Genomic DNA, 13,798 nt, shown 5'->3' with positions numbered 1-13,798 from the left:
CTTATATTGCTTCTGGTTAGATCTAAATGAAATGAAAACTAGACCATCTTCTGTTCAGTTATTTTCCCATATGACCTACTTGCAAAGGAATGGGATTTCTAAAGTTGTAAAGTGCTATTCTTTGGTGCTTCCTGCAGACTATAAATTTTATATGAGCTTTGTGGCCGTCCAAAGTTTAATGATGCAAGAAGAGATCTTGCAAGGACTGAATGGAATCCATATCTTGTATCTGTAATGTTGTGGTGTTTTCTAAAGAGGAAAAGGATGCAACCTGTTTCCAGATTGTTTCTTAAAGCCTAGAATACTGTATGTTTCTCTCTTTACCACCTTATGGATATTATTTACAGGAAGTCTTTATTCTGTATGGGGATAGTCCTGATTCTTCAAACTTTATTGTTATCATTTTTTAATTTTTTGTGCATTTTACCAAATATATTCAGCCTTATTAACTGTTAGGGCCTCTTCTTTCCCTTCTCCTTCCCTCGAACTGCCATTCTTCCTGCAAAACTAGATCAGGATGCATGTCAACCATGTACAGTGCCAATCACTGTCATTACCTGGAGAAAAGGCACAGATCATGACATATAGAGCAGGTTGTGATAACCTGTGTGTAAACTGGGTGCTGCCATGTCTCCAGGGAGAAAAGCTTAATTATTTCTTTGCTAGGCTTGATCAGGATAGGAAAGGAAAGAGATTTTAGAAAGATTTACAAGTTTTCTTGAAAATCTTTACTCATTATGTAGTCTTATAATTGTAGCAACTTGATTCCAAATAATAATAATGATAAATTTTGAGCCTAAGACTTTTGCACGCTCTATTGGTTTGTATTTCAAAAGTGTACTTCAAAAGAGAGTTTCACAAGAAATTAAATTTTACTCTTGATAGTCTCCTGGGAATTTTCATGCATTTTTTATTGACAGCATACCTCTCTCTTTGGCTTCTCCAACAATTCTCAGTTCCAGGCATGATGCAGAATTTTTTTGTCAGGTGTTAGATAATATATAAGAATAGGTGAATAGAATGTCCTTATGAAGACTTGAAACTCTTAAAAACAGAAAAAAACCTCTTCTCTTTTTTTCTAGTTTGAAAACCTTGCAAATATACTAAAACTTCCTGGCAAAAAAACATTTAACAATATGGACAGAGAGTTTTTGGAAAAGAGGAAAAAAGATTTAAATGCTTATTTGCAGGTAAGCTGTTATTCAGGTTTTTTTTAGCTCTGTGCTTGGAATTATTTTTCAGAGGTGGCTTGTGGTTTTTTCTTTTGTAAAAAAAAATTGTGTTGTAGTTGGTATGCAAAACTAAATAATATACCGTAAGAACTTGATACTGTCTCATAAGTTTGCATTTTCTTTGATGTTTTGGTATATTCTCAGCCAGTTCTGTCACAGCTTTTCTGAGCTGATGAGGTTCTAGGTATGTTGGTTTTGAGTTTTATGCCATTGACCTTCTCCTGCTGACATGTTTGTGGTGACTTTCTCTTGTGCTGCTGTGTAAGGATTTCTATGGCACCCACTCCAGCAGTGTAGCAAATCACACACTTCCTCTGTTCAGATAAGGCCTGTATCAGCCCAAACAAAAGAATTCAGTTGTCTTCCTTCATAGGGACTTTATGGTCATTTAGCCCTAAAATTTATGTACCAAGTCAATGAACATGTTAACAGTAAATCATGAAGATGAACAAAACACTGTGAAATCACTGTTTGATGATAAAGGTGTATATTTTTCAGTGAGATGCTATAATTACCATAGTGGTTAAAATTATGATAATTACTAAGAAGCCCATTGTTTCTATCTTGAGACTAGTGTAATGTTGGAATAAAATTTAGGAATGAAAAAATACATTGCTACATGTGATGTCTTTGATTGTGTTTTGTTAATTATGTATTAAAATAATTTTTAAAAATTATTTTACTCAGCTCTTGTTAAATCCTGAAATGATGAAAGCTTCTCCAGCTTTAGCCCATTATGTGTATGACTTCCTAGAGAATAAAGCCTACAGCAAAGGGAAGGGAGATTTTGCACGGAAGGTAAGAATGTTTTGTACGGTCAAGGGAACTTTAGAGCATTCATTCATGCAATGATTGCATTAAACAGAACTGATATGAAAGAGCTATACAGCACTTTGAAAATCTTGCAAATGATTCTTGCTTTAAAACTTTCAGCGGCAAAGTATCTGAGGACATACAGAACCAAAAAATTACCATTTTTTAATAGGTAAATCTGTTTGTATGACAAGAAAATTAACTTTTGAAGCTGGACACAGTAAATTGCACTGAGACTTCTCTACTAGTCTAAAAGTGTGTTTGTTGCAAGTTGCTTTCTGTCAAACATCTGTGATTTTTTTTTAAGGTCTTATTCCTTCTGATTTCTTTTTTCAGTTCTTTACTCTGTATTTGCTGCTATAACCATGCTTTCCACTCTTCAGCCCAAAACACAATCTGCATTTCCCTTCAAGAGCACCTGTTATGTATTTAGGTGTAACCATCCAGAGTCATTGGTCAAATTCAGAGCTCTGGGCTCTACATCCTTTTTGTTAAGCCACCAGAACTTTCTTCAGACAAGTGGTTCTTTGTTCAGTTGATCAGTTTGTGTGAGCATCTGCTTTGCAAATGTAGCCATTTCTAAAGTTTTAGCAATTTAGATATAAAAAGCATCTGCAACCCTATTGTCACCTCAAGTTACTGTCCAGCCTATATTGCTTAAATAATTAACAGTGAAATAGTTAAATATTTATCAAGGTTTCTATAATGACTACGATCTGTTTTCCAGCTTACAAGATTCTTTATATGCATAACTTTTTAAAGGGCATCACTCTGGTATTTGTGCTTCTGTTTGGACTGAATTCAGAGTCTATACCAAAAGAAAAATTGTAACAGTTTCTGTGAATCTACTTTATGTTTTTACTTATACTTGCCATGATACATACTACTGCAGTGCTGTTTAGAAGAGGTATGTTGCAAAGATGAAGAGTTGAAAGCAGAATTGAAACATCTGGAAGTAGAATGGTTGGAAGGGAGAAATGGTATTGAATGGAGAAAAAAAAGAAACTAAATTTAAGCTAAGAAAAGCCAAGGGATGGGAAATGAAAATGGCTCAGGAAAACATCTGTTGAAAGATGTAAATAGCTGCAGTAGGGCTCTAACAAATGAGAAATATAAATGGAAGTAAAATTAGAGCTGTATTCTGCATTCTGAATAAGTGAAGTTAAGTAATTTGAGTTGTAAGAACAACTATTATGTTATTGCTCTCTGTGCCATGTTTCTCATAGTTTATTAATATGCTGGTGTCCTCATAGATTATACAATTCTGGTTAAACATCTTCCCCTTCAGATGGACACGTTTGTAAATCCACTGCGTAACTCTATGAGAAACGTATCAAATGCAGTCAAGTCTATCCCTGACAGCCTGGCAGAGGGAATGACTAAAATGTCAGACAACATGGGTAAAATGTCAGAGAGACTGGGACAAGACATAAAGCAATCATTTTTCAAGGTAAGAAAATACTGGTGGTTAATACATGCTAGTAAATGAACAGAAGAGCAACTATTGGCTTGCTGAAACGAATGTTATATAGAAGCCATATAGTCAAGTCATTAAACAGAAGATCATCTGTTTTGTATCTGCACTTTTTAATAAGGTTCAGCAGTGATTTTACTGCAAAAATGGAGGTCTTTGCAATTAAGTAACATGTTTTAAGATGGCATCTACAGACTGTTACAGTTCTCCACTTAGTTCAGTGAAGTAACTTGAGAAGAACATGAGATTCATGGCTTATTTTTTAACTAACTGTTCTCAATCTGCTAATTTCCTGCATCTGTTGTTTTTGTTAGGGGAAAAAACTCATATATTTTGAAACTTAGAATAAAGAGATAACCTCTTTTCTGCTTATTCCTTGCTGAATTCTGGTTTAAATTAATTTTTTTTCTGTCTTTACTGCCATCTTCCCTCATCTCTTACATTCATAAAATATAATACTTTAGAGGTAAGGAATGGTAGCATGATATGCAATTTGGAAGTCCTATAAAAATAGTTAACATTCAGAACATGTTCATCTTCCCTTTGTTTCTCTGGGCTTCCCCTTTCTGTGTGTAGCTATAAGGTCTGTGGTCAGGGGTTGTTCCATTTTGTGCTATATATGGCAGATGTAGAACAGCAACTGGGATGGGTGAATTAATCCTTAAATCATGAAAGGGAATAATAAATTGGGGCCTGGGGAGATATGTGAGGTTTCTTAATTACTTGCAGGGCAAAATGACTGTCTCTGGACTTGATCATTGCTAGTAACTTCCCTGGTGTGTGACTAGCAATAGAGCTGCAGCTGTACTCCCTGGGAAGCCTGTGACTAGGCAGGAGTTAAGATCAGGGAGAAATATCAAAAGAAATATCAGTCTCTTATAAGAGTTTTCAAGTATTTTTCACTTGAAGCACTAGGCACTTGACAAATTAGATGTGAATGTCTTAAAGATATTGATAATTTGGTAGCTATATGGAAAAGTATACAAACCTGATTTTTGGTTTTGGAAGGTGAAAGAGCTGCTGTGTATTTATCCACAGCTGTGTATATATTAGTTTGCAGTTACTTTGACCAAATCTTGTTGTTTTATATTTTCATAACCAGACTACTTATGAATTTTTTTCTGATTTGTTCATACTCAAAAGTATTTTTTCTATCATTAACATAGCCTTTTTTATTGTAGGTGCCACCTCTGATGCAGAAAACCTATTCAGATCCTGACCATTGCCGTGTTGCAGCACCAATTGATGACAACGTGAGTCTGATGTTTGTCCTTTCAAAGTTGACACCTCTAAAACCAAACAAATTAATTACTTATTCTGCATTGAGTTACACTTCTGTTCTTTTCTGACACTATACCAGGCACTTCAAAATAGTTCTAAGCTTTTTTAAAAAAGATATTTGCATGCTTCCTTTTAAAATTAACATTTTTGCTAGCACTGTAATGGTTTACACAACATTGGAATAACTGTGAAGAATGCATGTGCTACTGTTTCTCTGTTTTATGACTGGGGGGTTTCATTTTTTCTGATGTTTTTCTCTTCTCCCTCCAACATGTTTTTGTAGGCCAATCTGTGTAACATAATATAATAAAAAAGTAAAATTATGATCCTTTTCTTCATCTTCAAGCATAAAAGCACAGGATAGTCATGCAGGTTACAATGAAGTCTAAATAAAAAGCAGTTCATTGCAGTGAAATGTCACTGTTTTTAGCATCCATAAGAGAATGGTGCCCAAGAAAATCTCCTTCCTGAGATTTTCTGCCTTTTTGTGTTAGGTAGCTAGAAGCACAGCAACCAGGAAGAGATCAGGGATGAGGTCTCTCTTTAGGACATACATGTATTAATTTTATTCAATTTCTCTAATAACTGTTGACTTTTGAAAAAGCTGCTTCTTGTCATATTTTAAAAATTCAGTGTATCTGGTTTTTATGCAATTTTCAGTCCTTTGCAACTAATGATGTTATAGGAGATGTAGGGAAGATTTCATATTACAGTAAAATACAAAGTAAAGTGTTTGTCATTGTTGTGCTTATACTGAAGTGTTTGACAGCTAAAGTAGCTTCTAAAACTGTAGCTTTCTTGACCTGAAATAAAAGTTTACTGTTTATTCTTTTACTTGGTGATCAGGTGGATGACAATATTCCGCTGAGAGTAATGCTCCTGCTTATGGATGAAGTCTTTGATTTAAAAGAGAGAAATCAGTGGTTAAGAAGAAATATAAAAAATCTGCTTCAGCAACTTATTAGAGCAACATATGGTGACACAATTAATAGGTACTGCTTTTCTTATATAGATCAATCATATGTGTGAGACTGTGTAGTATCTGTCTATACATCCTTCTTGGTAATACTAAATTATTGTGCTTTAAATCTGCATGCATTCCTCCTTGGAAAAAAATCAATAAACTGAGAGCAAACATGGTATAAAATGGAGATAAACATAAAACATTATTGAAAGAAAAATTCCAGTAACTCTTACAGGCCAGAGAACTTAAAAAAGAGATTTCACATGTAAGAGTTCATGTTTTTGTGAATGTAACTTTTGCTTTTTGTCCTGTTCTACCACTAAACCTTTTTAAATTAATATTATTTATTACTTTCTGCATTATTTCTGCTTACATCTCTTTCATGCCACAAATGATGCAGTGGCGTTTTCAAATTATGTGAACTATACTGAGTTGCTGTGTAAAGTTTTTGCTCTCACACTTAAAAGATGGAAGTGGGAAAGAAAAAGGACTCCTATGGGGTCTGTTTTGGCCACTCCATGTTCTTTTTACTTCACGTGTACACTTATTCATGCAAATGCAAAGACAGTTAATGGTGCTAATCAAGTAATATTTCTTGCCCTCAGCTGAGAAATATACAGTTTCCAGGCTTGCCTTCTAATAATTTGTTTCTGAAATGTGAGCAAATATAAACAGCAACAAATTCTAGATACAGGTGTAGAACTGCATTGTTACTTTCGATTTAGTACCGTGAATCAAAAATTTCTAGATGGTGAGAAATAGCTTCCTATTCCTTTTTTTCAGGACATTCCTCACTGTGTCATTTCTTTTTACCCTTTACAATTATATTTGTGATGTTTTCATCATCACTGTTAAACATACAGACTTGTGTAGCAGTAATGAGGTAACTATGTGGTAAAATAGCACAGGGTTTTTCTCAAGTAATTCCTTATGGCCAGTTGAAAACTGTCTTGAGAACTGTACTTCCAAGAACATGCTGCCCTGTTGAATAACTCTGAATGCTTTTTGCTGTTTCCAGATTGTAGTATAAGCAACAGTTTCTGCACAGGCTGCTGCTTCCTTATTGCAGAGATGGCTGTAGTGTAGTACTAGTTTGCTTCTGCATTTAGAGCCATTTCAGATACTCATGGCTTCCTTTGGTCAGCAGTCATACCTTGTCCTGGCAAGTTCTTGGGATTTAATAGCATTCTGCAGAAAAATCTTTTTCTGTTTCTTAGAAAACTAAATTCAAGTTGTGGTTAGGGAGACAGTCATGGGATTGTGGTGATACACAGATGCATGTATCATTTCTGTAAGCATCCTAGATTTGGATATAGAGCTGTGTGTATGGGTTGGTGAATGAAGGCCTGATGAATTATCAGTCTGTATTTCCTGTTAAGGCTTGTGAAGTAACTGTACACATCGCAGCAAGTATTTTGAGATTCTGAGTAGGTCCTTTGCTTACAGAAGCAGAACCTGAGAGTACCCCATGAAGAACGTGGAGTGCTCTACAAGCAAATCAGTTATCTAATGCTGATGGGAGATGCAACAGAAGCGTTGCAGCCAACTTCATTATTGTACATTTACCCAAAAAGAAAAAAGTTTTAGCTCTAAGGAGTGATCAGTGAGCTTAGATTTCTATCTTGAGAATCAGTGTTTGCCTTCCTATTGTGCAGTATTATAGAACCTACTTACAGAGTTGGAGAAGGTTAAAGTTATACTTTGTTTTCCCTAGAATGCTCATTAAAATGCTTCACTTATATGTTGTCTGCTTTAAAAATTAAACAAGAGACTTGTTGCTTTGGTTTTAGAAAAATAGTTGATCACGTTGATTGGATGACATCTCCCGAGCAAGTAGCAGATGCAGTGAAACGCTTCAGGTATGTCTTTTATCACAGATGTTAAATACAAAGCACTCACCAATTGATGTCTAATATCTATATGTCTTCCTTCTCCTCTTACATGAGGAAATTATTATTCTCCAGAATGCAGTTGGATCATACACTGCTTTTTACACATGTTAAGTGAGAGAAAGCAGTTGTCACATGGAAAAGACATTTCTTAAAACTATTTTTAAGTTTTCTCATTTACCTTAAAAACTTATTTGTCAACCAGTCTAGAGGAGCTAGGGTACAAGTATACTTAGAAATGTCATAATTTATCACTCTAGTGATGTAATGTCTTGTTTGCCTTGATGAAGGCATGTTCATGCCTTGCTTTTAAAGGCAAACAATTATTGCTAAGAGTCTTGGCTCCGAGATAATGTTTCACTTTGGATAGATACAATGGAACTGAAGTCTGAATTTGAAACTATCAATTTCCTAAAAGTTTTAATGGCTTCTAAATTGGTGTTGAGGAAGTGTTACACACTTTTTTTCTTTCCATTTAGTTTGGGGTTTTTTTTGTGTTGGGATGAAAGTGAAAGTTGGGTAACGTATTCTCCAAAGGGTCATACTTTACAAGTGTACTGTTATTCTTTGATTAAACTGTAATGCATACTTTTTATTCAGAAAAGAAAATGTCTTTCACTGAGGCAGAATAACTTATCAGAGGCATGTCTTTTGCATTGGACTTTTTACTACACTGAAACTATTTCTTCTCAGCTTTAGCTTGTTGAAAAGCTAACTGCTGGTGTCAAAATTTTGATGAAGCAATTAATAGACCTGGAGTCTCAGTAGCAATAAAGCCTGGTAAAAGCAAGGCTTAGGTCTATTTTATGTAAGAACTCTGTGGTTTTTGAATGGCTTTGATTTGCATTGTTTTATTAAAATGTCATTTCTTCTTATCCCTAAACTAAAAAAGTATATGGTAGCTCCTGATAGGTTGAGTATATTGTACTACTTGCTTTTGATTTCTTGATCGTCTTCATCATTCTTCATTTTCTTTTTCTCTTCTGATATTTGAAGTGTGTGTTAGGTTATGCACATTACTTTCTTATATTTATTTTATGAGATAGCCTTGAGAGATTTAAAAGAGCTTTTCACTTGATAAAATGTTAATGTATTTTGACAGATTTGCTTTTATTGCAGAGACGCTTTTTGGCCCAATGGTATTTTAGCAGAAAGTGTTCCACGAAGGGACAAAGCTATTAGAATGAGAACAAGAGTGGCAGGGAAAACCAAATTGCTGGAGGTAATGCCAGGTAAGTGAGTCTGGGATTAAAGCCTAATAATCCATACGATATATTGTAACTGAAATTAATGTTGGTATTCTTGTTGATTGTGTTAAGTACTATAAAGAAACCTTGATATATGAACTGAATTTAAATAAAAAAATTTCTAATTATTAAAGCATTGGACATTTTCATGTGTACTGTCAGTAATTCTCTTAGAGCCATCCCAGTATTAAGTTTCTAGAGGATTAAGTTTTGCCTGAAATGGGTATATTCCAAACCAGTAGGATTTCTTGTAAACATGGTTCCACATGTATAGGGTAAGAGTCAAGTCATTTTCAGAAATGCTCTCTTCTGTAAGAGAACTTTTCATTTAGTCATGTTGTGTAGAGACACTGCTACCTCAAATTTCAGGCTGCATAGTTTGAAAGACTTAATATTCAGATTAAGTTTGTTGTTAACATGGAAGCAAAATTTAGCTTAAACTTTTGTGTGGCTTCTGTTTTTGTAGATGAACTGAAGCACATCATAGGTGCTGAGACTACACGGAAGGGCATTCTTCGGGTCTTCGAAATGTTCCAGCATAGTCAGCTGAATAAGAGAATGGTGTATGTGTTTCTGGAGAGATTCCTAGAAACCTTATTTCCACAAAATAAGTTCCCTGAGCTGTTCCACAAACTGCATTCAAGGTCAAAGCAAATGCAGAGATATAAGCAGAGACTACACTCTACTCAAGCGCCTTCCTTACAGAAAAGGTGACACTTCAAATCCATTAAGCTGGTGTTTGTTTGTCCAGGATTAAGTACTTGGGCAGATTCTCTGGGGCTTCAAACTCACATGCCGTCATTTCTGCACCAGTCTTCTAGTGTCACATATTAGATTATTAATGCATCTGTAAGACCTGTGGATCTTCTCATCTTCACTTGTAGTTCAACCACAACCAGAATGGTTTGTGTGTCTTAAATGATTTGGTGCGTCTTCATGCAACATTGGGAAGAAAACTGGCCCAGTATATCAGAATGCTGATCCCTTCCGTTCCTGAGTCAATGTTTTGCCAGCAATGCAAAGTGCCAGACTGTTCAAGTAAAGCACAACTATGGTGATACAACTGAAGAAAAGGGTGTTTTGGCACTGGGAGATAGTGCAATGTGTGAGAGTCAGGTGGAATTGTTCGGCGTTACAAGTGTTGAGGCTCTCTAGGGCTATCTTAACATTCCTGTAAAGGCTGAATTAACCAGGAAAGCAGTCTGTGGAATAACAGGTTGGTAGGAGCAGGGAGAATAGCTATAGCCCCATCATAAAAGTACATTTATTGGATAAAAATGGAGGTAAGGTGGCTTTTATGCCACATTTGCATCACCTTTCATATTTTGAAAATTAAACTAACCTTATATCTAATGGGAGTTTTAGTAAAAGCAGAGGTGCAGTAGAAACAAACCCTTTATTCTCATTATTCTGTAGCGTTTAAAGGCCATATGCTGCTCTTACAGCACCTGGCATACATTTTGCATGTAACTTCAGTGGAGAAGGAGCATCATATTTATGTTCAATTGGTCTATTGGAACATAAGTCAAGTTGGTAGTTGTAGAAGGAAAGGAGTACATGTTTCGAAGAGGATAGATACTGTGTTAGAAGATGAGGAAGTTGCACTAAGACACAGTTTACACAAAACTCCCCACTAAAATCTGGAGTATTTTTGGGATGTGAAAGAACTATGTCCTACTTAATTGAAAGATTCCTTACCTTTTAGTGTGTAAGCCTCATATGGAAAAATGTTAGAATTACTTGGTTCCTCACAGGTAAAAGATTTCATTAGTCATATGCAAACACTTGGAAATCTCTGAATGCATCTCAGTGTATATATGAAAATAAAAAGGAAATAAAACTACAATATTTTTTTAAATAATTTTTTTATTTTTTGCATAATGTAAAATTTTAATAAAAATTTGACATCAAGGCCCCACATCCATCTGTTTAGTTTCATGGAAGAAGTTCTGTCCGATTAAAAATACAGTAACATTTGAATAATCCTGTTTGGCCACAGCATATCTCAGTTTGTGTTTTCTTTTTCATAGTCCCTGACTGTTTGAGCACTATCTTGAGTGAATAGAAGGTAATCTTTTAGAGTCCCTTTTTTTTCTGAACACTAAACACAGGGTAAAATACAGTTATGGATCAAGGATCCCAAGGATCCTTGCTGTAATTTGTGTCTTAATGGGAGCAAATGGTCCTTTTATGCAAGAGAGAAACATAGACCTTTGATGAAAGCATTCTGAGACAAGATAGAAGGCTCTCAAAGGACCTCGTTAAATTGACTGACACTTCTATATAGATAATTTTTCTCATGGACTCTATTAATGATATGTAGCCTTTTATCATACTACTTAATGATGATCATATTGTACTGTTAACATTCTCATACAGTATGCATGGGCTCAAGTGCACTTGTTTTTTTCTTTATTGCAGAACTAAATGCTGTAAATTAAATCCCTTTCTTTTGTAATCCCTAGGAAGACAACTTGGTAAATATAGAAGAACCCCTCTCCCTTCCTCTCTGCAGGTTCTGTGGAAGTGTGATGGTTAAATGCTTTTAAATTTAACAAAATTCTTGAGTTCTGTGTGAAGTAATCAACATAGCCAGCTCCTATTGTTTACATGCCTGTATCTTCCTCTGTCAGGGTGCTCATGCATAACTGATATCTGACTGATGAAAGATCATTCAGCAGTTGTTCTTGGTGATACAGTGAATATCTCATTAATCCTACCAAATCCAATTTCTGTCTTTTAAGTCACTGAATTTGTTAAGCAGTATGAAAGTGGGAAGTTCAAATACTGTTTTGTCAAATCTGTGGAACCTTTTATCTATCTGTAGGTACCATGAAAAATTTCATCAGGATAGTGATAATATACAAATTTGGCAGTTTTTTTTTATTATTTAGTTCTCTGGTACATCTCTGTACAAAAATAAAATAATATCTCTAGGAATGTGAACTAAACATAATACACCATACTTATTAGTCGTTTTACTTAATGAATTTATTACATATACCTATACACACATTTGTATAGGCATGTGTGCATACGTATATATGTATTGAAGTTTTGTCTTCTGTATTTAATTACAGAATGTGGCTTCCTAATTCAGTGGTGCCTGTTGGCTGGCAAGAACCATCAGAAATGAGCACTTTTTATTAAAGCAAGTTTGTATGTATCTTTCTTTAAAAGGTTTTCCTGTCGACAATTTGAAGTACCCACGCTGTGAACCCATGCAGCCTATTATCCTAGGAAGTCTCCAAAACTGAATGTTAATATACAGCACTTAAGTGTCTGGGTGTATCTTCTGGCCTTTAGGTGCTGTGACTGGCCGCTGAAAATAGTGCCACTATCAACAAATGCACTTGTTTTAGCCTTAATTATTTTTAAGAGAAAATAAGCAATTGAATTTTTCATTTGGTTCATCCTCAAGCTTGTGCTGCTGGTGTTTGCTAGAACTAAACAGTTAATTTTAAGTGCTACCAGAATGTGTACCAAAATGAAACTATATAAATTCCACAATCTAAATTTTAATTTTGTGCAATATTTTCATTTAATGCATGTGTATTTGAATAGCTGTAAAATAAATGAATTTTTAATGTTCTGAAGTCTAGGTTAAAAATGTCTTCTCAGGTGAACAATTCTGCATTCTGTTGTTACTTTAGTTTATTTAAGGACTTGTTTTAAAAGTCTTACTTGTTACTCCTTTGTTAATTCCTTTGTTCTCAATGATCCTTGCTCTCCTGAGCAAAGCTCATGTATTACAAGGGAAGAATCTGAAGAACACATCTCATGAACTCATAGAGCTGTTATAAATTACTTGTGCATATCATTGTACAGTAAGTGTCAGCTGTGTGCCTAATTGTTCTATTGATGCTTTTCCCCTCCCCTCCCCCTCCTCTTGTTTCTGTAACAAAGAATGAACATGAAATGGACTGCCATGGTCACTTCTACTGAATGGCAGAGGACTCTGAATTTTTTTTGGAGTTTGCATTTATGTTCTGTCCAATAGAAAGCTAAAAAATTACACTAATAAAGTATTAACAGGATTAGTATGAGTCTCCATTTATTTTTCAAATAACTTTCTCATAGCAGGTACGAAAGGTCACTAAAGATAAAACTATTACTGTTTAAATAAAACAACCATTCTTTGAATTTTTTAAAATGTTTTATAAACTGGGTTTGCTTCTAACAAAATAATCTCTACATTCATTTTTGACCAGTGTTTGCAGAGAGTCCTGTGTTCTAAAAAGAAGCAACAACAATGGCATTGTATGATGTAAGAGGGGCTTATATTGCAGGTTTTTTAAATCTTAGGCTCTTTCCCCCTGGGTTTGTTTTTGCAGCAGCTGGACCTACCATGGGATCACAATTGTTACCCTTGATCTGTTTATTCCAGCTGCTTCACATTCATCAAAAAGATGTCCTGAGCTAGAGAGATGTTAGTTCATTGACCCTTGAGTGAAGTGTTTACCACTTTTGCTGCAGGATATAGGCACATATCAGGAATCTTACTAGCTGATTGAAAGTTCTTATTTGTTGAACCTGTTATCCTAGGGTAATTTCATGGCAAAAATACACTCCATAATAAGCTTATTTTTAAAAAACATCTTAAAATTATTTGCCCTTTGCTAACTGAGGCTTATATGTATCTGTGGTTTATTTAAATCTTCAGTCTATCAGATTATTTAATTTTTGGTTTTAATGTCTGATGCAGTGTGATTGCTAAAGTTTTTTTGGGGTTCAGTAGTCGACATCAATTTTCCTTAACATGACTACAAATTCCATAATTTGGAATTCTTCCTTGGAAGAAGGGAAATTATGTCATGAAAACAATTAGTCCACTTTTGTTATGTATTTCAAAAGAAACTAAGCTTTAGTAAACACTTGGAACATGTACACCACTATAT

General features: G+C 34.8%; 1 protein-coding gene across 2 annotated transcripts in view; it reads left to right on the top strand.

Annotated features, from left to right (window-relative positions):
• The window catches only part of SNX13 (sorting nexin 13), a 65,402-nt gene extending 52,465 nt beyond the window's left edge, over positions 1–12,937 (top strand). For both annotated transcript variants that reach the window (XM_066554127.1, XM_066554118.1), the window contains exons 19-26: positions 1,083–1,190; positions 1,920–2,030; positions 3,334–3,495; positions 4,701–4,772; positions 5,647–5,792; positions 7,555–7,623; positions 8,773–8,885; positions 9,367–12,937. In XM_066554127.1, the coding sequence (XP_066410224.1) occupies positions 1,083–1,190; positions 1,920–2,030; positions 3,334–3,495; positions 4,701–4,772; positions 5,647–5,792; positions 7,555–7,623; positions 8,773–8,885; positions 9,367–9,614 (1,029 nt within the window). In that variant the 3' untranslated portion in view covers positions 9,615–12,937. The remainder of the gene's footprint in view (positions 1–1,082; positions 1,191–1,919; positions 2,031–3,333; positions 3,496–4,700; positions 4,773–5,646; positions 5,793–7,554; positions 7,624–8,772; positions 8,886–9,366) is intronic.
• The last annotated feature ends 861 nt before the right edge of the window (positions 12,938–13,798 follow it).

Source organism: Molothrus aeneus, chromosome 1 (assembly GCF_037042795.1).
Source record: "Molothrus aeneus isolate 106 chromosome 1, BPBGC_Maene_1.0, whole genome shotgun sequence".
In the NCBI taxonomy this organism is placed as follows: Eukaryota; Metazoa; Chordata; class Aves; order Passeriformes; family Icteridae; genus Molothrus; species Molothrus aeneus.
Note: the sequence above shows the minus strand (reverse complement) of the source record. Positions and strands in the feature narration are given on the sequence as shown.